This window comes from Chlamydotis macqueenii, chromosome 21 (assembly GCF_036417535.1).
Source record: "Chlamydotis macqueenii isolate bChlMac1 chromosome 21, bChlMac1.mat, whole genome shotgun sequence".
Classification (NCBI taxonomy): domain Eukaryota; kingdom Metazoa; phylum Chordata; class Aves; order Otidiformes; family Otididae; genus Chlamydotis; species Chlamydotis macqueenii.
In genome coordinates, this window is record NC_141576.1 from 5,494,483 (window position 1) to 5,522,426 (window position 27,944).

General features: G+C 46.1%; 1 protein-coding gene across 4 annotated transcripts in view; it reads right to left on the minus strand.

Annotated features, from left to right (window-relative positions):
• Positions 1-414: 414 nt before the first annotated feature.
• The window catches only part of CASZ1 (castor zinc finger 1), a 93,941-nt gene continuing 66,411 nt past the window's right edge, over positions 415-27,944 (minus strand). For 2 of the 4 annotated variants that reach the window (XM_086764597.1, XM_086764599.1), the window contains 10 exons: positions 27,549-27,693; positions 26,285-26,348; positions 23,580-23,740; positions 20,039-20,161; positions 18,421-18,756; positions 16,604-16,802; positions 15,903-16,074; positions 12,967-13,115; positions 10,887-11,121; positions 415-5,697 (listed from right to left, as the gene is read on the minus strand). In XM_086764597.1, the coding sequence (XP_086620723.1) occupies positions 4,448-5,697; positions 10,887-11,121; positions 12,967-13,115; positions 15,903-16,074; positions 16,604-16,802; positions 18,421-18,756; positions 20,039-20,161; positions 23,580-23,740; positions 26,285-26,348; positions 27,549-27,693 (2,834 nt within the window). In that variant the 3' untranslated portion in view covers positions 415-4,447. Of the gene's footprint in view, positions 5,698-9,209; positions 9,504-10,886; positions 11,122-12,966; positions 13,116-15,902; positions 16,075-16,603; positions 16,803-18,420; positions 18,757-20,038; positions 20,162-23,579; positions 23,741-26,284; positions 26,349-27,548; positions 27,694-27,944 lie in introns of all 4 variants that reach the window. The other 2 variants (XM_086764600.1, XM_086764598.1) reach the window with 2 other exon arrangements.

Sequence of the window (27,944 nt, forward strand, 5' to 3'; positions counted from 1 at the left end):
TAAAAAGAGCATTGGTGGTTCAAGCATTTATTCCCCTCCCCCCCACGGAAAGAAAAAAAAAACAACAACAAAACAAAAAAATTACACATTTAAAATTCAAAATGAGCTAGCAATGGCTTATAGTCCTAGTGTGCAATATGGATATTACAAAAGGCTAGAATCCTCCCTCTTTGTCTTTTTTTTTATTTTTGTTTTTTAAAGGGTTTTTTTTTGCTACATTGGAAAATTTTTTTTTTAAATTTTTTTTTTTTTTTCTTTACAAAATTCCTTCCACACAGACTTTAATCCAGTTGAGTTTGTGGCTAGAATGAACAATCTAGTCAATAGTTTTTATTTTATTTCTTTTTTTTTTTTTTTTTTTTTTTTGCTCTTCAGCAGTGAATGGTAGCAGAATCAGGAGGGTCCATCTCAAAGTTTATTTTGTTTGGTTTTTAAATCTTGTTTTGGACAGAATCATTCCATCTCCTCTCTCCTTCTTCCCCCTCCTCACACAGTCAGTTGAATCTCCCCCTCTTCCTCTGGTCGTTCTTTTGAGCACATCTTTCAATAGCATTGTACCAAGGGCCTCGTGCTAGGATCGCTTCACGTGCACCAACACCTCGCTGTCATCGGGAACGCTGTTGTTGCGGCCTTTGGTCAGAAAAGCACTTAAGCACAGGCTTAAACCTGTGCCTGCTCAGAGAGCAGCTGCTTAAGAGTTTTGCTGAATTAAAGCCTTAACAGGGCAGACTAAAAAAACGGGTTTAATGGTCTTGACTTTTTGTTGTTGTTGTTGTTGCGAACAGAGCCATAGTAAGAGATTTACAGAAACAGGACTTGGCCAAGGTTGAGTAGGACGCGCCCCGGGGCGGGACCAGGGCCAGCCTGCGGGGTGGCCCCTGTCCTCTGAGGGTGCCTGACCTTCTGCAGGGGCCAGGCCCTGCTTGGCTGTCCCACTTAGCAGTAGCCTGGCAGGAACGAGATCTCAGTGCCTGGGCCAGCTCCTGGAGAAGAGGCGATGAAGTTTGGGAGAAAGGCTGAGATGTTAGGGAGAAGTAGGGTGCCTTGGGGGAGATAATGGTGTGCATAGATAAACACAGACCCTCCTGGTGGGCTTAGCCACGCCGGAGGACGTGTGAAACGGGGCCCCGTTCCTGCGCCGAGCCTGGTGCAGCTGCACGGCCACACCTGCCTAAAGCTGTGTTAGCAGAGCTACTCGTACATCTTTTACCCCTTTTCTCCACGCGTCTGCTTTCTCCCACTGTTGTGCAGTGATTCAGTCAGTGGAGTCCGGTCAGATATGAAAGGGAAGAGGTAAAAACCCTACGTCCCCTGCAGGTTCCCAGCTCCTACAGCAGGGACAGAGCCTGTGCGTCCTGAACGGAGACAAGGAGCCCAGGTGAGCCCTGCGCCCTGCCCCTGAAGCCAGGCTCCCCCTCGCCTCCCAGGCAGGTTTCGGGAAACCGTGCAGGGTGCTGTATGGAAGGCAACAGGCTCCATCCTGCTCCCACACATCGCGGTGATCGCAGTGGGACTAAATAAACACATCTGGTTAGCAAGATGTGGCTTGTGTTATATCCAAGGATTCCCCTTGGAGCCCATCACCGTAACTATCTAAGTAGTTGAATATGGGAAAAATGTACAAGTGTAGAACCTGCAGCAAGTGCCATTGAAGTAAAATCTTCTTGCCCCATCCCATTTCTAGAAATTCCAGGGCCTCATTCCCTCACTCTGCCCCAGGAACGTGAGCGTCATTATACTCAAGGATTGGGTTGTGCTAGAAAACACACAGCTGAGGGCAGGGGATATACCAAACAAAACAAAAACAAACAAAAAAATTAAAAACCTATAAAAATAAAAGCCACACAAATAGCTGATAGAGGAAAAGAACTCCAAAGAATTAAATAAACTACAAACTAGTAATAACAATAGTTCATTTGTTTTGTTTTCATTTGTTTCATCTCTACAAAATTCAAGTTAGAATTCAGAATCGTGCAGCTCCGGTCAGTGCTAGGAGTGTGAAGTCAGCCTCAAACCATAGCATTAAGGCCCTCCCTCCCCTGCCACCCCCTACAAATAAACACTACATTGAAGAAAAAAAAAAAAAAAAAAGAAAGGAAAAAAAAATTGCACACAATTAACCATATCTAAGGGCTATCCAGAAGGCAGATGACCCCCCTCACCCCCCTGGCATTGGTGGTTTCTCTTTTGTTCTATATATAGTAATAACCTTTACAGGAAAAATACTGTACAACTTTTTTTTTTTTTTTTTTGCCTTTCCTTTTGAAACGTTATCTGAACATTCTGTCCCCACATTTACACAGCTGAGCTGCTTGTTTATAAATCAGACCTGATCTGCACCAGTTCCTTAGGGAAATAATTTAAAAAAAAAAAAAAAAGCAACCTAAACTTCTCGAGGCCTTTATCTGCTCAGGGTGAAAACAAATTGTGGAGATCCCTTGGAGCTGACGTGCTCGTGGAGCTGGGGGAGGGGGGTGCCTGCAGCATGTTAGGAAAAAAAAAAACAATTAGGCGTGTTGTTTTTTTTTTTTAAAAGGGGACAAACTTCAGCCACGAGGAACCTTTTGCTAGGCTGGTGTACTTACAGACTGGCACAGAATTCATTCCTAGGGCCAGTCCTGCTTGGAGGCAGGGGTACAGACATGCGCTCTCGCAGACTCTGGCAAGAATCTGGGGGTCAGACAGCTCCTGCCTCACCTGGCAGCGCCCGGGACAGTATCCTGTAGTGTGTGTTCCCAGACTGCGCTAGGGAAAGAGAGCAGGGAAGGGCTCAGAGCCAGGGGGAAGCCCGAGCTGCTGCAGGTGGCAGGTCCCAACCCAGTATCCTTGCGTTTGCTGATGCAGAGCCCAAGCTTCAGCCCCTTCGTCAAAATCTATCAGCACGGACGCAGAAGTGCATTGATCCTTAGCTGGACTACATCTTGGCCTCAGCTAGCGTCTTCCCACATCTCTGAGGTCTCTGTGCTGCGTAGGCTGCAGCAGCCTCACGTTTTGTAGCTGCAAAAACCACAACTGGGCCCAGAGCTACACAGGTGCTGCAGAACAGTGCTGCCCCCCCGCCCGCCCCAGCGCTGAGCAAGAGAGACGCCCAGTCAGAGCAGGACAGCCCACAGTGGGATCCTGAGCGTTTGCCTGCCTTCTCCTCCCTCTTCAGCGGAGCCTTCGCCCTCTCCCAAAAGTCACCAGAGATCCGTGTCACCATGCAGAGAGAGAGACTCGCTCGTCCCCAGTGAATGGCTGGGGATGAGGGCGCGGGGGCTGGGGACATACCTGTCATTGCCCGACTGCGTAGGTCACAGAGAAGCAGGATTTTCAAGGCTGCGTTAATGGCTAGGATGTTCTTCTGTGAGCACGGTGCTCCCTGCGCTGCACTGTGGGGCAGCGTCAGCTCACAGCCTCCTGAGATGGGGTTACTGAAGCACCACAAAAACGCCTCGCCCTCCACAGAGAGGAAGCACCTGGGGGTTTGGGATGAGATGGAACTGGATGGGCGATTAACCCCAGTCCTCCAGTGTGACAGACCCTTTAACTGCCCGCTGCCTTCTTCCCAAGTTACTTCAGCTAAATCCCTACAGGCAGAACAGGGACGAGGAGAGGTCCTACAGAGAAAGTGTAGACTGAGAAGGTTTTACAATATAAATAGCATTCAAAAATTATCATCATTAATAGTAAAATGGATCTGGAAGAACAGAGGAGTGTCCCATTCCCACCCCTGCTCATTCATTAATGCATCCTAATTTCTGTGACAATAAATACCCACTCCCACCCTTGCTGTCTGATGCCATTCCTTAATGCTGGAGAAAGAAGCGGGGAGGGGGGAGAGAGAGCGCGCACCCCTCACCCCCTCCTTCCCCTGGCAAAGCTGAGCAGTTGTCGCTGTGACACCAATTCCTTGAGTTTTATATATGTGTGTGTGTGTACATTATATATAGAGAGAGACACACACACACAAATATATATTTCTACAATTCATTACCTGTTGTTCCCACCCACCCCCCTCCAAGAAGTGGAGATTATTATTAATATCGTACAACTGAAAACATGGAAAAACAAAACCCAGAAAGAAAAAGGGGGGGGGATAGAGCCCCACCCATAACAAAGGGTCCCCAGATGGGCACAGGCCCCACGCACCATGCAGGGAGCAAAGGAAAGCAGCCGCTACCCTCAAGGTCCATGTCCGTACAAAAGGGTGGTTTTTGCTGCGTCCTGCCCCGCGCTCCGTGATCTGCAGAATGAAGTCATGCAGCACCAGTCCTGCTGCCAGCACGTCTCTCTTATGGGGCCTCTGGAGGAGCATGGGTTTCCTTCCTTCCTCTCTCTCTCATGTGTGTGGCATGGAGTTTGTTTTTCACTTGCCATCCCAACCTTTGTTCTTGCCTCATATGGGGTCCTCTTAGTAATTCTGTGTAAGAGCAAAACCAAACCACTGCCGCTGTCGTCTCTAAGGTTAAGGAGAAGCTGCTGGAGCGACAGTAGAGGCTGGGGCAGCAGCTGGAGCTGGAGCAGGAGTTGGGGCTGGAGTAAGGGCTGGCTCGCCCTGTGACCTGGAAGCATCGCCATGGTCTGTGGAAGAAGCAGCCTCCTCTGGTTCTCCATCTTCTTTAGTGGCCATGCCCTCAGGGTCAGGCAGGGATTCTTCAGAATCTGTGTTCAGGTCTTCCTCTTCATCATCCTCATCATCATCATCATCATCCTCCTCCTCTTCGTCATCCTCCTCTTCTTCATTCATCTCCTCCTCGTCATCCTCTTCATCCTCTTGGGAAGAGTCATCCTCGTCCTCCACATCACCAGAGCCAGATGCCACCGCCCCACTCTCCTGAGGTGCGGCCCCGGCTCTGCTCGGTAATGGACCTTCAGTGACTTCTGACTGCTTCTTGCTGAGGTCCAGGGAATCATTGAGGCCCACACCAGCCGCGTTCTGGAGGAAGAAGAGGGAGCTGTTGTTGTCAGTGCTGAGGTTGAGGGAACTGTCCAGGTTGATGGAAGAGTTCTGGATGTCGTACTCAAGAGTGGAGTGGGCAAGGCCCTCAGGGCCAGGAGAGATGGCAGGAAGCTCCCCTCGTTCCTGCTTCTCATGTTTGCGCTTGTGCGAGTCCATCTGTGACATGCCCACCACCGTGTGTTTGCAGCCAGGGTAGGTGCAATGGAAGTGGGAGCACTTGAGTTTGTACTTGCAGTCAGGCACCTCGCAGTCCACGCTTGAGCTGAACTGGCAGAAGCCAGCAGCGCTGATGACGTCCTGCTTACCGTGGTGCTTACGGTGGGCTGTCACCTTAGTGCTGTCAGTGCAGCGGAAGCCACAACGCAGACAGTGGAAGTGTGTGCTATTGCCAGAGAACTGACAGTCTGGGAAGTTGCAACTCAGCGAAGACTTGAAGCGTTTGAAGTCATCCAACACCAGGTTGTCAACACGATCGTGATGCTGGGCGTGCTTATACATGTGGGTACGGCCACAGAACTTGTAGCCACAATTCTCCCGCGTGCAGTGGTAGTGGGTAACCTTGAGAGAGAATTGGCAGCTGGAGTCCTTGCAGTCCTCGTAGAGGTCATAGCGCCGAAATCCCTCCAGCATCATCCCTTCATCCAGCATCTTCCGCGAGGATGCAGTCTTGCGGCGCTTGCCAAACGGGGACATGTCCTCAATAATCCAGAAGCGCTTTTTGGCCCCCGAGGCAGTTGGCATAGTGATGGTATTCCCTGAGGAGGAAAAGCAAAGAGTGATGGTGCTGACAGCCAGGTCTCTTCCTCCCCTGACCATCCTGGCAAGCTCTGTATTTGCCAAGACACAACGCTGCAGCTGCTCCCACCCAGCAGCTCGTCCCTCGGGCTCTAAGCAAGCCTGAGCTCTGGACGCTGGGCTGGCTGATGCCGCTGGACATCGCTTTCTCAGTTGTCAGCCTATCATCTCCCCTTGCCTCTAATCGCTGCTCTTGCACACCTGACGTTGTACAAATGCTAACTGTTGCTTCTCTGTTTTGCTACTCTCACACTTTCTCCTGCTGCTTAGTTAATCTCTAGTCCTATTTTCCTCAAATCAGACTTCATAATACAGAGGAGCTGGCTTGTTCCAGTCCAAGGACTGAGGTGTTTTACTGTTTTCAGTGGAGTTGAAGTGGTGAAAGTTTAAGAATGCTAAAAACTGGTAGGTATATACTGTTTTCCCCTCTCCAGGCTCTTGTAATACTCTACAATTGCCAAGGACAGGCAGGAAGTGAGGGAAGATCCCATGCATGATTAAAACTGCAAGGGGGGAATTTATAGAACTAGGATGGACTTTGGCCAGGAGACTGCACCATCCCTCACCGTAATGAGCCCACATATTACAATGAATGCACTTAGAAAGACAGATGGACAGATGTTCAATGGGGCTAATTCTCATCATCACTAGCCAGTGGACTCGGAGAGAAAATACCAGTTCTACAGCTTTCCCTTGGGTGTCAAAAATCACATGATGCCCCTAGTAAATAAAGAGCCCTCATCTATCTTCCACTTCCATTCAGAGGGCCAGCGTAACTGGCTGGTGCTCACGTCCCCTAGGATCACGCTGACATCAAGGACTCGACCTCATTATATCTATTAACTTTTTTTTCTTCCCTGCCTGCTATTTCCAGAATCAAACCACAATCTCCAGTATCAACATGCAGCACAGACAAGGTTGGCAGCAAGAATTTCTCACCAGGTGCAGAACTGTGAGTGTAATTGGAAATTATAGCTCGCAACTAAAACATACTTCTCTTTTTTTTCCTTGGCCTCTCTTCATGCTGAAACTGCCATCCTCTCAAAAAGAGGCATGATTTGTGACATGCAGTGCCTGGGGCCCGAGACTCCAGAGCAGCTTGCATCCTTGTCTAGGAGACTGAAGAAACAATCATCTGTTTGACTGTTGCAGAATTTTTTTTTTTTTCTGGCTGATAAGCAGGTATTAAAAGTGTTGAATGCTATTTTTTGCCGTATCTGGCCCTTCAAATGAGAACCCTTCAAAGAGAAGGTGGCGATCATTGAAGGAAGCCTCCAAAAGTTAAACTGGCACGATACTGAAAGACACAAGTCAATGGACATGGTAGCAGCAACCTAACCTCCTGCATCACTCGCGTGGCCAGGCTATACGGATTGCAGGATAAGCAAAGACCAAAATATTTTTTTCCACACCCATTTGTTAGGTGACACTTCTGCTCAGACTGGAAACAAAGACACCAGCTTGGGGCATCCATGGTGAGACCATCTCAGTGACATGCAGCTGGTGGAAACTGCACGTTAAGGCCAATTGAACCAGCTACCAGTGAAAGAATAACTTTCTGTCACTGAGGATTTTAAATTAGCAAGCTCTTAGTGATAGAATCTGTGACCAATTACTCTCTGCTCCCCCACTCCCAAACATCTGGTATTGTAAAATCTCATTCTTCGCTTCCAGGCGACTCGTGTAAGGGCATCACTGCCTGGGCAAATCGCTGTTATCCAGATCAACTCCTTACTCTTTCTTTTAAAAAAAATTACAGCCAAACCATCAAGTCTTTTATCATCAGTATGAATGCTCATCCTGTCTGCCTCCAGACAGGAATACAGGATAAGCCATCTGAGGGGAAACACTCCGGATGGGAAATCTGGGAAATAAGTAGAATATAAATTTTACCTGTTTTAAAGTCAATGTATCTGCCTAGCTTTGACAACAGTTCAAAGAGATGTGCTTAAAACTTTAGTTAAACCAATTTTCTGTTCTTACACAGGTGAAGTTTCAGAGCAAGCGTATGAAAACCAGAGATGATAACCTGGTACGCTCTCCTCCGTTAGCCACTAGACAACGTTCAGTCCCTAGCACCCAACTGAAGATTACAAGCCTCAACAGATTTAATCCCAAGCAAATCTCAATGGTAAGTGCATGCCATAAGCTTATCTTTTCAACAATTAATAATGTCAACAGTCACAAAACTGTACAAAGGTAAAAAGAAACTTAAAAATACGTAATTAGAGGAAAGCATAGCACAAAGATTTTTCAGGTTGCATGCGAATCTGTTAAAAAAAAAAAGAGGCAAAAATATAGTTTCTTGTGTATTATTTTGTTCGTTGGCACACACTCCTCTGGCCAGGACAAGGATCATTCTCCTGCCAAGTCCCATGAGAAAAAACTGCGAACTTCCAAGTGGAGGTGGTCCTCCAGCCATACTCCCACCCGGTCACCTCACATTTGCGCATTACTGAAACCGGCAGGCGGGAAGAACGACTGGGACAGTTATAAGCTGCCAGAATCCTCTTAAGTGTGAACTTTAAGCACAAATATGCCCTTAATTAACTAGCAGAGAGCTGGGAGTTGGGAAAAGAAGCCAAAACTGAGACACACCCTAAAAAACATTCCCAGCTGGAATGAGAATCCCCAGCCTGAGATATCTCTGATCTTAGTCACACATGGGAAACATGGCAGCTTAAAACCCAAAATCTAGCTGTATTTTCTGCAGCTGTTAAGAGCAGATGTAAGTAACAATGAGTGTGAGAAACAGCCTGAGCTGTCTGATGAGCTCATCATGGCGACACTGACTGTGCTTCACTCTGTTACTTGGGCTGGGGAAGGCAGCCCTGGATTTTATGGCTTTGTCTACGAACAGGAAGCAGTGAAGCTTACAAGATCTCTAAAAACATGGGAACTGGCTACCTTGCCAGACATTTACCTGCCGAGATGTGTGCAGCAGACTGGGGTGAGCACTGGGGTGGGTGGCCTGGAAGATCTGAACAAGAATTCCAAGTCTCCTTAAGGCTACATGAGGATGTGGCTCTGAGCAACCTGATCTGGTTGGAGATGTCCCTGCTCCTTGCAGGGGGGTTGGACCAGATGACCTTTGAAGGTCCCTTCCACCCCAAACCATTCTATGATTTTACATGAGTAAAAGTTTGCTTTGTGGCCACCCTGCTGATATCAAGAGGCATTTTAACTATGAATTTTTTTAGATTTTTCTCATTGTTTGGAATTGGCGGAAATTGCTCTCAGGTGTCGGAACATTTCTCCGTGATTTGCTGTGGTTTTGGTCACCCTTCTCAGCTGTGGTTACTGTGTCAGCAGACAAAAAGCCCAGGCCTGGACGGGCCCTTGGGTAAAGTTAATAAGACACAGAGTGACATATGCTTCTTTACTGACCCAAAGGTGCGGAGAAAAAAATGTGGGCAGGGTGAGTGGGGAAGGAGATGGGCAGACACTAAGAGAGAAAGCAAAGAAGTGTTACCTGCTGCATCCTGAACTAAGGGAACGTCACTTTTTACTGGAGTTGGAGTGGCAATGATGGGCGAGAACCCAGTGGTGCTGGCGGCAGGCATGACAATGCCTCTGCTGGATCCAAGAGTGGCACTGAGCAGAGAGTATGAGAGACAAGATGGAGAGAAAAGATAGGGGAGGGTGGGAAGGGGAGACCTAAGCAGGGCTTGTGAGAAAGATGGAGGCAGAGATGGTGGTTGAGGTTGTGGTGCATTGTGGGTAGCATCATCGGCAGCAGCAGTAGCAGTAGAAGGAACCAGGCAGCCTGGAGAATGTGGAGAGAAAAAAAAAAGCAGAAAAAAAAAAGGAAAAAAAAACAAACCAAAACAAAACAACAAAACAAAACAAAAAAAACAAAAGAACTGAAATGAGAACCCAAGAGCAGAAGCAATATGATGAAAATGGAAAATACATTCACAAATGTATGAAACAGAACTGTAACAGAGAAGAAACAGAAGGTGAGGGAGGAACTGACAGCATCAGGAAGAGGAAGGTTGTCTGCAGAACGTAAGGTGGCTTTAGTGGCATGGGGGAAGAGCCACAGGCTTCCATGCAGAAACTCCTGCTTGCTTGGTCCTTGTTAATCTATACAGTGCCACCTTGTACCAACTGACAGCTGTAAGGGCGCTCTGACCCTTCGGGCAGGTGGAGTTGCTCCCTACCTCCACAGCAGTGGGGGGACATTCCCTAGGAAGCGTGACTTGGGCCAGACACCATACTGACAAAGGAGAGCGTGCCAGAACCAGTCCCACCAGAGCTCTCGGGAGGAACTTTAACGTCATGAGGCAACCACTGTCATGACCCAGCAGTGCTCATACAACATACGGTTAGATGTGTTATGTGTGATAACCTTCATCTAACTGGTCTGGGAAAGAAAACTAGAAAAATGTGTACGAGTGAGGCAGCCTGTCTAGAATGTAACACTTAACCCTGGGAAGGACAGCTAAGAGATCCCTGGATCACCACTAGATGATAACAGAATTCATAAAAGACACCTGAATACTGAAATGATAACCCTGTCATACAGGGCAGTGGGAGAGGGCTGCACATTATCCTGGCAAACAGGAAACAATGGCAGAAACTTACTTCCAAAAAAGAGGGTCTCCTCTGCGCAACACGGCACAAAGGGGAACAAGAGTTTTTGCATAAGGAAAGGAGCTCAGTGAGCTGCTTTTATATGTTGATTTCTGAAGATGTGGCAGGTATTCTTTTCCCTGGGTATTTAATATTTGCTACTGTACATTCTTTCTGTACCTCAACAGGATAGGAAAGTGCCTGGCTTCAGATGCTGCACACGGAAATACAAAAAGCTCTCAGGGGAAATGCCACGTACAGACCAGGCCCACAACCTTTTTTGTTAAAAAGTCAGTTACTAAAATAGATCCAACTCCAAAACACAGGATAAAAACCTCTCTTCAGGGGAGAAAAAAAGATATGCTGTTAGTTCATGGATGCTTGAGGTGCACATTCTGATGGATCTCTTCTCACAAAGGATGGAGGGAGCTAGGTTAGTACACGGCACTACTGTGAAGCTGTACAGTTTATATTTTAAGGTGCAGTTGTCCTCTGGCCCCTCTTCACGAGTTTATCTCCCAAGAGAGCAGGCAACTGATGACCCATTCCACCACCGAGCCCGTCTCTCTCTTACCTGCTGAGGTACTTTCATTGCCCACGGGAGTGCTGGAGCAGCTGCGGTCCATATTGGAAGATTCAGAGGAGATACCCCCAGGGCTGCAGCCAGTGTAATCCATGTACTCATCTGTTTCGGTGTCCATCATGCTCGGGGGTCCCTGAAAGGAAGCTGGGGTTCCTGAAGAGGCTGGGCTGGGTGCCATGCTGCCAACCTGGGGGAGATTTTCATTTCTTGGAGTGTGGCCAATAACCTGCAGCAACAAAACAGGACAGGGACTTTCACACCAAAAGCAAGATGCCAAGACCAAAACCATCTATCTGCACGTTTGTTTCACTCTGCCACAGTTCATGAGGGATAGCTGGAACACGCTCCTGAGTGGAACCCACGGCACTGTGGTTAGGAGCGTGAATATTCCTTCAGTGGGAGCTCAGAGCATGAAACTTGGCACGTGTACCCTGGTAAGTGAATTGTGATGCGCTCAGAGGCTGGGAGTGTTAATCTTGGCACCAGTAGCCTGGTGTGCAGATTCTGATGCATTCAGAACCAGGAGATGTTAATCTTGGCATTACTACCTTACTGTGTAGGTCCTGCTGCGTCTAGAGACTGGAAGTATGACTGCTGCCATGACTGTCCTAGCGCCTGCATCCTGAGACGCTGCCAGAGGGGAGCACAGACTGAAACCAGTGACATGCGCGTGCTCTGTTCACACACAGCTGTTGTGGCCCGGCGTGGCACGGTCTTCTCTGCACAGTTACATGGGTAGGTACCCAGAAGCAACGTACACCCAAACACCCTGAGTGCCTGCTGAGCGCTAAGGAGTGGGGAGAACTGCAGTTAGTAAATTTAAATGTAGAAAGGCAGTGGCAATACATCAGTCTGGTGAGCTTTGCCACATGCCCTGGTTGTGGTTACATCCTTGTTTTGTTGTTCGCTCCATGGGCTAAGCACAGCAACAGACACTACTTCTCCACTGCTGAAGTGAGACAGGACTGCCAGTGAAAGGAGATGGAGCTCAAAAGTAGCATTTTCTGCTTGGCATGTACTAAAATTCTTAGGGCTAGACTCAGCATGTACTACAAGAGTAGTGAAGACAGATCGAGTTGTTAAATCTCTCCTAAGTTTGATTCTTGTACCTAAGCTTTTTGCGTTCAGAACAAAAGCCACCCCAACAGTAACACCAGTTCCTTGGCATCTGTGAACTCATTAGATTCAACAGCAGTAGACTTGAACAATTAACTTATTGACTAACTTAACTAATAGGGACTTCTCAGTCCTATGTTGTGGAATGAAAGGGGGTTCCCATCTTGCTTCTACAGATGATCCCTTTTGTTTTCTGTGTAAGAGAAGTTGTCCTTAGCGTCTGATCAGTCACAGGCATTCAAATAAAGCTAGCTTCTTTCATCTCCCCAGTCAATGGAAGTTAAAGCGACTAAGGAGTAAGAAGAGCAAGCAGGAGGTTGCAGCAGCTCAGTGCTGCAGTTGAAACTCTCTGATTTATTAAGGAAACAGACAAACCTGGTCTGCCAGTTGCTCTCAGTTATGTGTTAGAAAAAAAGCAACTGCATTGCCCTGCAACTTCCTGAGAAGGACAATGGATGCCCCAAACTAAGTCTAAATCAATAAGGGAAGAGAAATTTCAAGACTAGTATTTCTCCAGTCCTAGGTGGAAGCAGCAAATAATTCTTTCTGTGCAACAGGAAATGTTTGCTTTAACCGGCACATTCAATTCTTCCACATCCTAAGCACTTTAATTTTAATAAGCCAACTGGTGTGTATTGAGAGAGCAGGGAGGGAGTGCAAGTTGTAAGTACGAGTATTTTAGCATTATCCCTCTCAATTTTTTTTTCTCTATAATTCACAAGGAAATCTGTTTACACTAAGTAATGCTTTGATGTCTGTGCTTCACCTTTCCTCATATGGTAGAAGTCCAACCAGGTAGAGCTGGCTTGGGTGGCCTTGCATGTCCCAGCTGCATCCCCCGGTGCAGACAGACACCCTTAAGAGTTTGGGTACGCGCCTCTTGGCACTAGAGCAGTTCTGCAGCAAGGGACCAACACTACACACGGATCTACAACGTAAATAACCAGTGAGTCACCTGAGTAGGAACACGATCAAAGTTCTTCCCCAGCATCCTTCTCATGTGCTTTCTGGCGTGGGATGTCATTTGGTGCTTGAGCAGGAAGGAGAACTGGCAGCCCTCTCGAATGCAGTGGAAGTGGCTGTTCACCTGGTTGTATTTGCAGCCTACAGACACAAAACCATTGTTTGTAGTATGTGAAAGGTACCAAGAGGGAAAGGGGCTGAAGGGAGATGATCTGGAGACAAGACAAGGCTGCTGCTACGTGGATTTCTAGTGGACTGGAGATCATCACTGGTCACGAGTTCTTCAGGAACAGGGTTGAATAAAAAAAGAAAACAACCAAAAAAACCATGATATTTTGCCTGCTGAGCAACTGCCAGAGAGGATTGCAGTGTACACAGCTGCAAGAAGTGAGCCTGAGCTGCAGACCAGTCCCATCCCACTTCATTCTGTGATAAGGAAGGAACATCTAGTAGTGCCTGGTGCTCTCCAGTCTCAGCTAGTGCCTTTTCCCTTACAAAGGAAAACCCAAGACGTTTAACTGTATCAGAGAAGTTACAATTGAAAAATACACGCTCATAATTAAATTAGAAATGAAAAGTGTTTTTTCCTCTTTTTTCCTTTAACTGTGCTTTCAGAAAAGCAGTCTCTTAACAGCCCTAGCTCTGGACAACGTATGCTCTCTGGTCAGACAGAAATGAGCCAGGAAGCATTTATTGCCACTCCAACTTTGTAGTGTGACAGAGGCAGCTCCTAAACAACAAGCAGTTTATATGGGTTCTGGCATACGGCACTTGACACATTTTGCTCCTCGTGGCTGATGCCGTGCATGCTGGGAGGTTGCGTATCTCGTTACCCCACGATCCTAAACAGCTGCATTCTATAGCTGATAAATAACGGCTTGTTGCAACATCCATGATCAGGTTTTATCTCCTCTGCATAATCCCTTGGCCATACCCTTACACCCAGAGAGGTACAGACCTACAGACAGGCTCAGTTTTACTCAGCTATCATCTCTCTACTTTTACTTACATACGTATGTGTTTTTTCATCTCTCTCCCTCCATGTATTTCTACACGCAAACATACACATACAAAGCTAGTGTGTGTGTTTGTTCAGACACATTCACAACCCTTAAAGCAGGCCAGGGCTTTCTGCACCTGCTATTATACATATGCAGCATTAAAAGAGAGATGTACAGAGAAGCAGCCGTGCATTTACGTGTTGGTATAACCATACACACCTACACATCCAGCTACGCCATCCCATCGTGCTGCTTCTATCCACACAGGCAGACAGAGCGCTGGCTAAACGTGTGTTTATCGCGCAGCACGCCCGGCCTACAGCCACATGTACATACTGCTGGATGCACGTACCCATCACTCCCAAAAATAAACCCCGCTGACGTAGGCACAGCCTGTAGCTGCCTCGCTGCCAACCAGCTCCTGAATCACCAAGCCCATCTTCAGCTCACACAGAGCATTTTATGTGCATGCCAAGTTTATGTTTGTTTAGGTATCGCACTCCCCCACAGCCCCACCTCAGCTGCCCTCCCCATCGCGTTCGCTGTTCTTTGGGATGGAGAACAAACAGTGCTGGCAGGACTGAAACAGTATCGGCACAGGGCAGGTGAAGGCTTGCCTGTTGCTAGGGCATCGGTGTAGGCTGGGTGTCATATATCATTGTCCTGCTTTGTCTAGCCCCTGCTATCACCTGAAACACCTAAAGTTGAGTAAATAACAGCAACTGCTGACTACTGCCATGTGTCAATGAGCCCTAGGTAGGACTGGCTGTGGCATGCAGACAGGCATTACCCTGGATACCACAAACAAGCTACCAGTTGGGTATAAGTTCTTGATGTATTCAAAGCTGAAAAGAAAAGTTTGGTTCTGTTAGTGTGGCTGTTTCCCTGCAAGCAAGAGAATAGCACCTGGCAGTGGTGTTCTGAACGCTGTTTTGCTTCAGCCTTTGTCCAACCAGGAGGGATGGGGAAGACGGGCTCTATGAGACTGTTAAGGGAAGGGTTAAGTGAATCCCAGGCAGTTCCGGATGGAGCTCTGCTGGAGCTATCTTTAGGGATTCCCCCCAGCTCAGAGCCCTGGATTTCAGCTCTAGATACCTCCCCAGGAATGCGTTCTATTTTCTGTTGGTGTGTGTTTGTTTTACCAGGTTTACACTGGAGGCGCCTCGATTTAATAACTACTGCAGCGCTCTAATGGTTCTGGCAAGTGGGTGAGCCACGGGCTGTGGCGGTGGCACATCGCAGCTGTTTCCTTAGGCCGTGCTCTGGTGCAAGCCTGGCACAAAGACACAGCACTGTATTCCCTGCTGCTCACAAGTGGCTGTGGAGAACAGTTTTGGAGGAGAAGGGAGTGGTTTATTGCATGCTTCTCTATACCTCTATCTCTGGCTTTCAATATACCACATTGGCAAAAAAAAAAAAAAAAAAAAAAATCATTTGAAGCTGCCTGGAATCCAGCAAAGCACCAATTTCCTTGATACAGGGAGACTTGCACACAAGGCACTCATCAGAACAAGCCTTTCCCCTGTGCGGTTCTTTTTCACTCCTCAGAGCACTCTTAAGTTCCACCCAAGACAAGCTGTAGGCCCAAAAGACTGCAAAGTACAAAAAAGCAAACCAAAAAAAGGCCTGGACAATTAGATAAAAAGGAAAAACAAAGGGGAAGTTGTATCTCCAGACATATATATAATTTTTTTTTAAACCTCTATGCTACAGTTTCTATCCATTTAACTTGGGTCTATTTGGGAAAACAGCTTCAACTCAGGCAGATCAGGAACTCCTTTCTGCTTTGTTCCGTTTCTTGTTTAGCGATTTAATAACCAAATACATCTTAAGCATAACTCACAGGCTCGAACCCATGGCATTCTTAGCCTGGACATGGGACAGACCACATGACAAAGGTGACGGGGGAAAAGAGAAGAAAACTCACCTAGTCTGCCACACTCTTCGCGCTTGGTAAAATACTTGAAGCCATTGGCTGCCCTTCGTTCTGCCTTCTCGTGTTTTTTCACATGCCAGGGCAGCTTGGTGGTGATGTTAGTCACAAAGTAGCAGCCAGGACGGAGACAGTGGTAATGCCCTCGCATCCTGAATTCACAGTGCTAGGGAGGAGCAAACAGGGAGGTTGCTTTAAGCGTATCTGAAACAAACGCACTCTCATCTGCCTGCTACGAACGCTGTCCCTCTGAGACATGAGAGGCCTGAACTGGTACTCCAGATCACATCCAGTTTATCTTCCACAAGCCGCAGTGCAACCTTGCAACCTTGTTCCCTGTCGTGTATTTGGTATTCCTGTTGTGTATTCTGTACTGCACTAGTGTATGCTGAAATATCCAAAACCTAGCTCGTGGCTTTTACTCGTATTCACCACAGATTTTTATTTTATTTAATCTTGTGTCTCTCAGATCATTCTAGTTGCCTTGTCCACTCCACCCAAGTCAAAGAAACACAAAAGCAGTGCAATTTTGAATTTGATGTAAATCAAACATTTTACTAGAACACTAATTAAGACCAGGAACGAAACATTCAGCCTTACTTCCCATCAGATACCCAACTTGCCCTTTCCCGTTCCTCTTCTCCCCCACACATACTGAGGCTAGAACACGAACGCTGCTTCTGAACTGTGCTTACCTGGTTCGGACAGAGACACTGCAATGAGTAGTAAGCAAACTGGTCTCGCACATTCACCAGATTATTGTTGGGGTTGATGTGGTCCAGGCAGTGGGATTCTGCTTTGCCAGAGGTTTTGCACACATACTTGCAGTTCCCAAAGAGACAGTGGAAGTGGAATTTGTTGGCGTACTTGCAGTCCGTTGCCAGGCAGGGATCACTGGAATACATCCAAAAGCCAATCATCACCTTCACTCATTTCACACATTTGTTTCTTTGCCAAAATTTAATTCGAGGGGAGCCCCGTTGAAGCCTCTGTTCCAAACATGGCCCACAGATTTCCCACAGCCACCTTCCTCTGCAGTGAAACTGATGCTGGCAACACTACTGCCGTTCCACCAAGCTAGCACACTTTCTTGATTCGGATTATCACAATACAGCAATGCACGGTGCGGTCTGCGGTCTTCCCATTTAAAGCTCTCTCAGATCCAGATAGATGCTGTTTCTCCCTTTCTGCCTGTGCTAACCTCAGTGAATTCAGATGGTTTCTCCCATCTCAGTTTTGTGTGACTGAAATGAAACTCTTGGGCATGCACTCTGCAAGATGCCAGGGCTTCCCCTGATCAGACAAAATCAGCAGTGGCCTATTTAATCAGCTAAATGGTTTTGGCACCTTGCTCCTTCCCCAGTTCCATGGATTTCTGGCTGCACAAACAGAGGTCAGACTGGAGGTAACTGAACATTGATCTCTTGGATCCCAAGCAGCATACCCAATGATACCTACTCAGATACCTGAAACAGAATTAATAAACTTCTTTGAAAGCAGACAAATGACTGTCGATGTATGACCCAGAGACTGATACACCACCAGCTACAGTGCCTGACCTGACCCTGGACTGCTGTGCCCTCCTGGCAACCACATAATTTCTGTGCCTTACCTTCTGCCAGGCACCTCCATTGTGAATTACTTTGTAAACTAACACTACAAAACCAGAGGCACAGAATTTAAGGAGACTCATGACACTTGTACAGAAGTTCAGCCAGGACAGCAAAACTTTGCCAAATCTGAAGTGAGAGAGAACTGCTCCCTATTCCTTGAGCTGCTGAGAGACCCATTCCTGGTGAGGCAGAGCCCAAGCACTTGTGCCCCCTCCGCTATCTGACTCCCAATGATCTTCACTGAAAAAAAATAAAATTAAGCTGTATTATACTGAGTTATAGGTGGCATTCCTAGGAAAAGGCCACAGAGCTTAATGGGGACAAATCTAGCAAGCTTCCTTTTCAGCTGTATCTGTAGACATCTACTCTGAGGTATTTCTGTGTAATTTGCTGCAGTAACCCCTCACCTTTGCATGACTGAGCACTCAGTTGCCCACTGATTTTTGCTCAACTGCAGAAACTCATGGCAAGTCTCAGACGTGGACCAAGATCTGGAGGTGGGCTAGTCAGGAGTCGTGCTGAAAATGTTAAAGGTGCTATTCTTCCTCTGTGGCCTTCAGTGTCAAAAATACTGCAAAGACCCACGTATTTCTGTACATCTCTCATGAGGTATAAAAAAGGTTTCAGTGATATGTCAGCAAGTTTTTTTTCTCCTCTAAACTCATAACTAAAAGTGCTCCCAGATGTACCCGAAAATTCTGTTTTTTTTTTTTCCTAGGATAACTGTATTTTCTAAACTGTACAGAAGTAAATTTTCCACAAGATAAATCCCAGAGTTCTTTCTAGACAGAAGGTCTCTCAGTGGGTGAATGCAGATGTACTACAGTTCTGAGGAGCGGTAAAGAGGGGATTGCAAAGCTGGAGAGGACACAAGGAGGCAAACAGCATCTGCAACTTACTTCTCCTGGAACTGAAGAAATCCGGGTTTGACCTGAGGCTTGGCGTTCTCCAGGGAAGTCGTTGCCAAGGGTGACGTTGCCAGGTTAGGCACTGATGCTGGGATCTGAGTCATCTGGGGTATGGTCGACGCCAGCTGCTTCCAAGCGAGCAGTGTTGGGGCAGAGGGCACAGTAGCTGGACTTGGAGTGGGCACATCGAGGGCAGGAGCACTTGCCATGGTGACAGAAGTAGCAGATGGCGATGAAGGGCCCAGAGAAGCCTTGTTCTCAGTAGTAGTTGAGAAGGGAGACTCAGAGTTACTTTTCACAGTTCCACCCTCAGTTCGGAAGTGAAAACTGCAAAAAAAAAGTATGATTCAGACATAAATTCTTGCCTATAACTTGATTAAACATCAACAGGAATGTGGCAGAAGTCTGCAAACAAATTAGCTGAGGTTAAATCCTAAAAGGGGCTCTGCAAACATTGTGGAAAGATTTAGGGGCCTCCTAGGCTGTCTGTGAAGAGAAGGGGATTCATTAAGAAGCGTGGAGACAGAAAGGTGCAGTAAGATGTTGAAATCAGAGCGATGCAAGAATCGTTGCAGTCAGCAAGATCAATGTGCCTACGAGGGCAGCTTCCCATCGCTGCTGTGAGAAGCCCGTAGTTTGTAGTAGTCAACCACAGGAAACCATCCAGTGCCAGAGACCAACAGTGCGAACAGATCTTTCTGTCTTAAAATTTGCAACATCTCCTTCCCGTTGAACTGCACAGTATGCTCTGTAGAACTCTGCAACAGGGAAACTTCCAATATCCCAGCCTTCCTTTGCTAGTCCCTCACTGTAACTGTGTGAGCACATCTCAAACTCATTCTTCACCCACGAGTCATCTAGAATCTGAGCATGCTGTACAGCCTCACTAATACAGGCCACCTAGCCTACAGTTTTGGCTACCGAACTCTGGGCTGTCTGCTACTGTCCAAAATGATGTGCAATGACAAAGGGCTTACATTAGAGAACATGGCAAGGTGAGGAGGAGGTTGCTGTTGGGCTGGACAGTTTGACTACTTCCTTTCAAGGTCCTTATCCACATGACAAAAAACCCTAAAAACCTCTTAAAACCATATAAGCTAAGGGCTAGGGAAAACTTGTTACAAGCGATTTTTCATGACAAGACAAAGAACAATAAAATGTTTTCTACACTGCAGTGATGGGGAGCTGTCTACTCCACAAAAAGTCTGTATCCTGTGACAACAGCTGGGTTTACAAGATCCTCTCCCTCCTGCTGGTGTGTTTGTGCACTGTGAGAAATCTGGGTCTCCCTGAACACCCTGTCTGTCCAGTAGGCTACGGAAAACCACAAATGTCCAACTCTCAGCCTTGCCAACACTGTGAGAGACACCTCTTTTTCACAAGCTGAGCGCATTTATTGGGAAACAAAATCAAAGAGGACACAGCGTTCTGCAAAAATTTTAGCTGAGCACATTTACACAGGAAGCCCGTGGATGCCCAAATTGCTGCCTCGGGACTGCGCACCTTCCTGCTCTCGAATAGTGTTACTCAGTAAGGTCTCTCTTGTCCTGCGGTGTGCGTCTTGGAGAATTTTCTCAACATTTCCCAAGACTCGTGCTCTTCTACTTACTTGGCGTGCTTGATGGCTCCATCCAGGGTGCTGAAGAGGGCACCGCATTCCTCCACGACACAATGGAAATGCACCTTGTGGAGAAAGTCGCACTGCGCGTCGCAGAAATCCTTGGTACCAAACCTGGCCAAAGTAGACAAGCAGGCATCTTACAGAAGGCCCCACAGGAGAAGTGATGTTGAACAGACAGATCTCATTTGTTTTTCAACTCTACTACCATTCTGTTTCCTAACGTCACTGTCCCTGCTGCACAAAGAGCACTGCTAGCACAGTTGCCTGATTATTGCTTGTTATATGGATCTGAACATGCAAAACAAGCTCCCAATTCCTCTCCAGCTGAACTTGACGAAGAAATTCCCATTCACTTTTAGTCGGAGCAAAATACAGAACTGCTCTGGAACAAAAGGTGAAAATCATTAATGTTCTTGAGTGCCTATGCACAAAAGCCAAGGCTCTGAGGAACGATCAAAGGTTAGTAAATAAGGGAAATCCAGACCAAGAGGACACTGCTGAAACATCACAGGTATTTATTTTTTTTCTGAGAGTAGCAAAGGGGAAGAAACAACAGCGGTTCAAAGGAATCTAGATCCAGAACCTGCCTGTCCCCACCTCAAAACAACAGGGTATCACACAGATGGGAGATGAAGCACTGCCTACAGAGCAATTACAGCCTAATGCCCATAAATACTGAAAAGCACAGTCCCCAAAGTTCAGAAGAAACAATGCTGCAATGCAAAAACCGGAGCAAAACCCATCATCTAAGGTATGCCTCTTGTCATCTCGGAGGAAACGGTCAAGAGGGTAAAAAACTATTAAGCAGGGTTTCACTGCTTATCTACTGCTGAGGTTCTCCGCACTTAGTTAAGAGTAGCACAAATACACGTGATTTCAGGAAACTCCAGAATCACAGGGAATCAAGAAGTTAAGTAAAAACCACTGGCAGGAAGGATTTGAAACTTAACAGGGGAATCTTGCATAATTAAGATACAACAAACTACAATTGCTCTGATGAGCAGGAAAGCAAGAAACAAACAGCAGCCTGTGCGGTCCCGGGGGACCTCTTCACGATTTGAGGGTAACGGAAAAAAGAAAAAAAAGAACTTCTATTGGAGAAGGAAGGTCAGTAGATAGAGAGTACATGCAGTCAGTTAAGGCTTGCGGAGAGAAGATGAAGGAAAGTAAAGGTGTGGTAAGAGATAAGAAAGCAAGTTACTGCAAGCTAAAGGGTTGTTTTATCAGGGACAAGAGGTATCGTACTTAGGAAGAATGTCCGATAAAATGGGAAGTGATGAGTCAAAACCGGCTGCCTTATAAAATTTGTGTTGGGTAGGAAAACTAAAGACAAAGCAGACAATTAGGGATAAAATGAAGACCTTCCAGAAGAGCAGATAAGGGGACTAGCTGGAACATATAAATATGCACAAATCAGCCAGTCTGGATGATGTATGTCCTGAAGTGCAATGGAAATTAACTCACAAACTGATTGCATTACTCTTTGCTATTTTTTAAGCTATAGAGAAGAGGGAGGTACTAGGAAATCAGAAAAAAAAAATAATTCAAAATCTATGTACTGATTCTTTCAGGAAAAAAAAGACAAGTGATCTTTGGCAATTATGATACCTCTAGTCTTAACTTCTCCTTCCAGTAAAGTAATGGAACAAATATTAAGAGGGAGGAGAAAATCATTAAACATCTAGAGGATAAAGGAACCATGAGCAATAAACAGCATCAGGATTATAAAGAATAAATCTTGGCAGACAAATTTAATTGCTTTTTTTGATAGAATTACAAAATTAGTGGATGAAGGGATGCAATATATTTGGGTTTTAGTAAAGCGTTTTGATACAGTCTCGCATATGCTTAGAATTAATTCAGATTGGCCTGGATGTGAATGCTACCTCATGGACTGAAAACTGGCTGAAGGACCGTAAACAAAGGCTCATGACAACAGCAACATATTGAGCTGGGAGGAGGCATCTTGTGAATGCTGCAAGGATGACTTTGGTTAGGTCTGAGCTTATTTAACGTCTTCATTAGTAATCTCGGAGAAGGAGTAAACAGCATGTTAATGAAATTCACGGAAGATACTAAACTGGGAGGAGTTGGCAACACCAGTGCAAGAGGAGAAAAATAACACAGAGAGGCCCTGCAAGACAAGGGAGAAGGCTTGGAGTATGAGAGTCGTATTTGGAAACATACAGCTAACACATCTGGGGGTGGGGGGGTGTATGTTTAAACATAGGGGACTCATGAGAGGAACATTAAAAACAACCCTGTGGATGGCAAACATGATACATATATTTTATGCAATACAGATGTAAAAAAAAAGTAGCGTGATTGTGAGCTGCGTATATGGGAGCACGAAGCTTGTGATATCTGGTGCGGCGATACAGGAATGGCAGCCCAGTCCTGCAGCCATTCAGGGAACAGCAAGAACGACAACAGCAACAACACGAGCAGCAGGCTGAAGGGACTCATTTACAAAGTCAGATTAAAGGAAGTAAGTAAGCGCGGTTAAATGGTATGCTAAAAGTCTGTGACTATCTGAAGGGGGTGAACTCCAATTGCAGAGAGGAATTATCCGCTGCGGTTCAAGGAGATATAACCAGGAGAACCACAACAAAATTACAAAAAGGGAAATTCAGGCAGCATACCATGAAAAAAATTTGTGACAGTGAAACGTATTAGGTGGTAGAATAATACTGCCAGGCAAGAAAACAGCCACACTGCTCGGCGTAATTAAAACTAGGCTGGGCAAAATGCAAACGGACTGCAGGCAAGGATCTCGCACTGACCAGGGGCAGATGGACTGGAAGACTTTCTAGTCTTCTCCACTGAAGTCTGTGATTTACGAAGTGTCCACAGGCATTTGTAGGCCACTGTCTGTGTCAGAGCACAAATCCGTATGCGTCTGCCTGGGTGTAACTGTGCATGCTCAAAGCGCGTGTCTGACTGGGCATGTATGTGCATGTGCTGGTGTGTGGGTGAGTTTTGTATCTGCTCCATTTTCCTTTCAAACCTCCTTGTCTACAACAAAAACAGTAGAAACCATCCCCGTTCCCATAGCCCTTACACTCCTTATTTTGTTTCAGTGGCCCGCTCCTATGATCAGATGAAATGCCACAGCAGGCATTTTAAGGCTTCTGTGATCTGTGCGTAATAACTAAACGTGCTCCAACAAAGTTCAGCGCTAAGAGCAAGCTGCCGTGTGTCCCCTGGCCTTGCAGACCGGGGATACAAAAAGGAGCCTAAAATGAAGCCAACGCTAACAGTACTATGGGAAGATCTGCACTGGTAGTTGGTTCTGAAGATCCCTTTGCAAAATAATTCTATGAGAACAGATATTTCTTGTGGGACACCTACTGCACCAACACCTACTGCAGCCAGCTGAGACTGAGGAGTAAATGGTGATCAACATATCACAGAATTAGGCCTTTAAATTGAAGAGAACCCTGCATTCAAGTGTGAACTCATCAGCCAGCCACTTTGCAAAGGAAGTAATTTTCCCTTTCCTCTATTCCCAGTTTCACACTCTCCTTACCGGCGCAGGTACATCTTCCATGGCTCTGAGAGCTTCTCCTGGACAAGTGCCTTCACCGCCTTGCCCAAGTACTGTGTTGGCTCTCCAGCTCCAGCCTGGATGCCATCTCCTTCTGTCTTAATGTTCAGCAGGTTGCCAAGGCTGGCACTAGACTTGGACATCTGAAACAAGAACATAAACACTGCATCAAGCACGCAGCCGCGGACTCTGCCGGTCTGGATACCCTCAGGACTGTCCCATGGAAAGCTGTGTCTTCAAAGGTTGAGAGAGAAGACAAGAAGTCTGCACAGGCTGCCACAACTGCATCAGCAAAACTTAATAACACCTCATTCTTCTGCATCCTCCACCCAGCTATCACAGAGTACTCCGGTGCTCATCTAATATGCATGGCTCTTGCGTAAAGTCATGAAGCATCGTGTCTATTTTACAGGCGGGGAAACTGAGGTGAAGAGAGACATACCTTGAGTGTGGAGAAGGTGTGCAGGCTTAAACATTAATAACCCTGTACAGCTCCTACAAAACACTGGTCTTAGTACAGAGTAGTGAGAACTGGTAAGCTCTAGTTTATTTAGAATCATATCTCTCAGACAGAAGGACGTCTCGTCCTTTAAAGCAACTTATCAAGGAAAAACTTAGGGGGAAAAACTGGGGGAAAATTCTGGCTCCACTTAGGTTCCTGGAAAATTTTTACTAACTTAACTAAATTATGTCACTTTTTGAGCTAAATGGACATATTCTCCATAAAGCAGGTCTTGGACTCACAATTTGCCTTGTGTGAAAGGCTTCAAACAGACTCTACATAGAGAAGGTTTAGAGGCCCTGGCATATGATGTGCAGGACAGAAAATGTTACTCCAGAGTGCTTAGAGAGCACATTTTCTTTCAGAATAAATGCACAACTTCCCAGACGCTTGCTCGCTTTGTTGTGCTCTGTTACCTCCAGTAACAACGGTGAAATTCACAGCATGAATAAAATGCAGGATTGGGCCCAGTACTTGCATTATAAACTCCACCCACTCGAGGATCTTGAAGTCCTTTATAAATATCAGTTAATTAAGCCTGACAGCCCCCCTAAATAAACCGCAATACGCTACAGGAACCCTGGCTATTTGAGGCTCTTTTAATGCCCCCTGAAGGTAAAGCCCCTGCTGCTATGTGGAGACTGCAGCTCTTTATGGCTGGAGTCAGAAATTCAGGTCGTCTTTTTCCGTTGTGTTTGTTGGGCAGTTTCTGTAATGGGTTCTTTTTCCTAGACAAATAATGAAGGATTCCTTCACGAACAGAAACTGTGTGCAGCAAGAGGAAGAAGCACGCATGATGTGTTCCTGAGCACACTGAGGTTGATTCTGCAGTCCTTAGTCTTGGAACCAGCTCCTTCGAATCAGTGGGCTCTACTCTTTGCTGGTTTCTGTCATCGGTTAATCCCATTCCTTCTTTAAAAAAAGGAAAAAAACCTGAAGAACTTCTATTTTGTACCTGTGCTAGACTTATTCTGCAGAACATGAAGAATCTTACGCAGGGCTGCACACAAACAAATAGCTTATTTCTAAGCATGTGCTTAAATCTCACATACTGCTGGCAGTGAAGTATCTATTGAAACAGAATTTACCTGAGCTAGGGCCCTCAGAATGACTCAGGACCCCCAAAAGCAGACTTACTAAATAGATTTACTCACTAGAGAAAGAGCTGCGTATTTGGCATCACTAGAAGGGACAATACACAGGAAGGAATAAGAAATTCAGTTTAAAAGGGAACATCAAAACCCCAGTGTAACAGAGAGCCAATGGAGGAGAAAAGTGGCATAAGGATAAACGGAGAAATTAAACGACACAGAGAAAAATAGAGTGATGAAATAAGACAGCAAGGAGGCGCGAGATTACTAGGCAAAGTCACTTTGCCCTCTCTTGAGGGTTATATGGCCTCGATGCACGGAACGCCCAGAGCCAAGGGGATGGCAATAGTTATGCCTGTAAAACCTATCACGCAGTAGAATATGAAACCATGGCTCAAAGGCTGCCCTCATCTCTACTGCGGTTGTATACAACAGCAAAATTAATCTTGGTACAGTAGAATTTATCATGTGAAAGGGAAATATATATTTGAGATGATGTATAATTTACAGGAAAAAGTCAGGAAAAAGAAACCGTGCATTATCTAAAATAAATATTATAGAACATGGTAAAAGGGGCTCTGCTGGACACCATTACTCATACCAGAATAAGAGAAATTGATGATTTTGGCTCAAAACTTCCAATTTTTTCCTTCTTCTCTTTCATAGAAACAAATTATTCTCTTCCCCCTCCCCCAATAAAAGAAAATGTTTTAAAGTAAATAAACAAAATGAGTAACTATAAAAAGAGAGCGAGAGAGAAGTTGCCAGGTTCTGGAAATAAAAAAGGAAAAAAAAAAAAAAGAAAAAAAAATTCTTTCGGAGCCCTCCTCTGTCTAGAAAGGATGAAAAAAAAAAAAAAAGGTGTCAGAGGCTGCAATATATTTCTTCAGCCAGTTCATTAAATTAATTCGTAAGCAGTGGCTCTGAAATTATACCCGATGAAAAATGGTCTCAAAATTTAAATGGTACAAACTCATCTTATTAGAGGCAAAACATTAAAAAACAAACGCATCTCTTCCCCCCCGCTCCCCGCCATCGCAGCTTTAATTTCTCTTGGTGGGGGGAATGAAAGGCGTTTGATGGATGGCTCTTACCTTATTCATAAGCGAGGATAAAAGAGATGAATTTGCCGAGACTGTGTGGCCATTTGATTCATTACTGGAACACACAAACCAACAGGGTTTAGTTAAGATGTGCACAGGGACTGCGAGCACCGAGATTAATCCTTCTCCCTTCAAGCTGCCTCGCTGCTCACCTGCTACATCCGGAGGAAGAGAATGATGCCCACCCTCCCTCGGGCAGGCCAAACTCTCACTTGTGATAGCCAACATAGAGAGAAAGAGGGTCCCAAGTTTGCAGAATTTCGTTCTTTCAGCTATTAAACAGTCCAGACCTCTTCCTCCAGTGTCCACACCATCACACTTTTTTATTAGCTGACTCAACACCCACCCCAGCCATGTTTTACTCCTTCATCGCATTAGAAATTTCCAAAATATGCCCAGAGGGGATGCTGAGGGAAGACTCGCACTGCGAGGGACACGGCCCCAGTCGGCAAGAGAGGAGAAGGGAAGGCAACCATCCTCATGGCTCCAGCTAAGCATGCTGAAAGGCAACCCTAGTACGTCACACACATCAGGAATAGTTCGTCGACTACAAGTGCTGGGGTCCGAAACTGAGGCTTGTTTAAATAAAGTATGGAAAGGAACGTATGCAAAGGTCAAAGTGCAGCAGGCTCACTTATCCCAGTACCAGTTTCTCTGCAGTTTTTCCACACAGCACAACCCCCAAACACCCCTGTTCTCAGTAGTGACACTGGAGAAATGGGACACACACTTTGAGGTAGGTGCGTTCACATCTCCGCAAGTGCAAAGATTTGTCATTATGCCCGATTCAGACCCGAGTGAGTTAGTTAGTCTGTCACACAGGTTCTTTTGTGTGTCCAATTTCTCTGGAAGGTGCCTCTCTCAGACCTGATTCAATGCCCTATTACATCAGCGCAAATGCTCCTGCTAAAAGTTTGCTGAACTATGGCACTGGAACTGCTTTCGATCAGCTCTTGGATATCTAAGTGAAAGAAGGAGCTTTGCCAGTGGCTTATTTTTCAGAGGGGAGCACAATACGTGAGGCTCTTGTCAAAGAGTCAGTAGGTGCTAGTGAGCTCAAAAAAACATCTGGAGAACATACGCTTGAGAAGGAGTAGAGAGAGCCTCCCTGTCTCCAGTTTGGGGTGTCTGACTCAGCCACTGTGAAACTGCTTTTCCTCAACGTGTTACGTCCTCTCATTTCACAGGAACAGAAACTTTCTCAGAGTGTGATGCTGGAAAGAGCTAAGTGTGCCTGTCTGCGTGCTTCTCTCACCCGTGATCCTTGACGCTCAGGTCCAAGCTGTGCTCCTGCAAGGAGTCCTGACTGGTGGCAGATGACGATCCCATGGCCTCTACAGGTTCCTGCTTCACCTGAACCGGGTTGAAGCGTCCGGGAGCTGCTGGTTGTCCATTTCCTGCTTGAGAAAGACACCGAAATTAAATGCAAAAATTAAATGCAAAATGTAGGTCTACAATGAGGTTACAATGGCAAATAAGTAAGTTAAATTACCAGCACCAGTGCATAAATGGAAAAAGCAAAGAAAAAAGTGGGGGGGGAGGGAAGCGCTGGGATTGCTGGTCATCGTTTATTGCCAAGCTGACATGATGGGTTCTGACGTCCACTCCAGCGTGGAAATTCTTCAAGTGATAATTATTGCAAAATTATGTC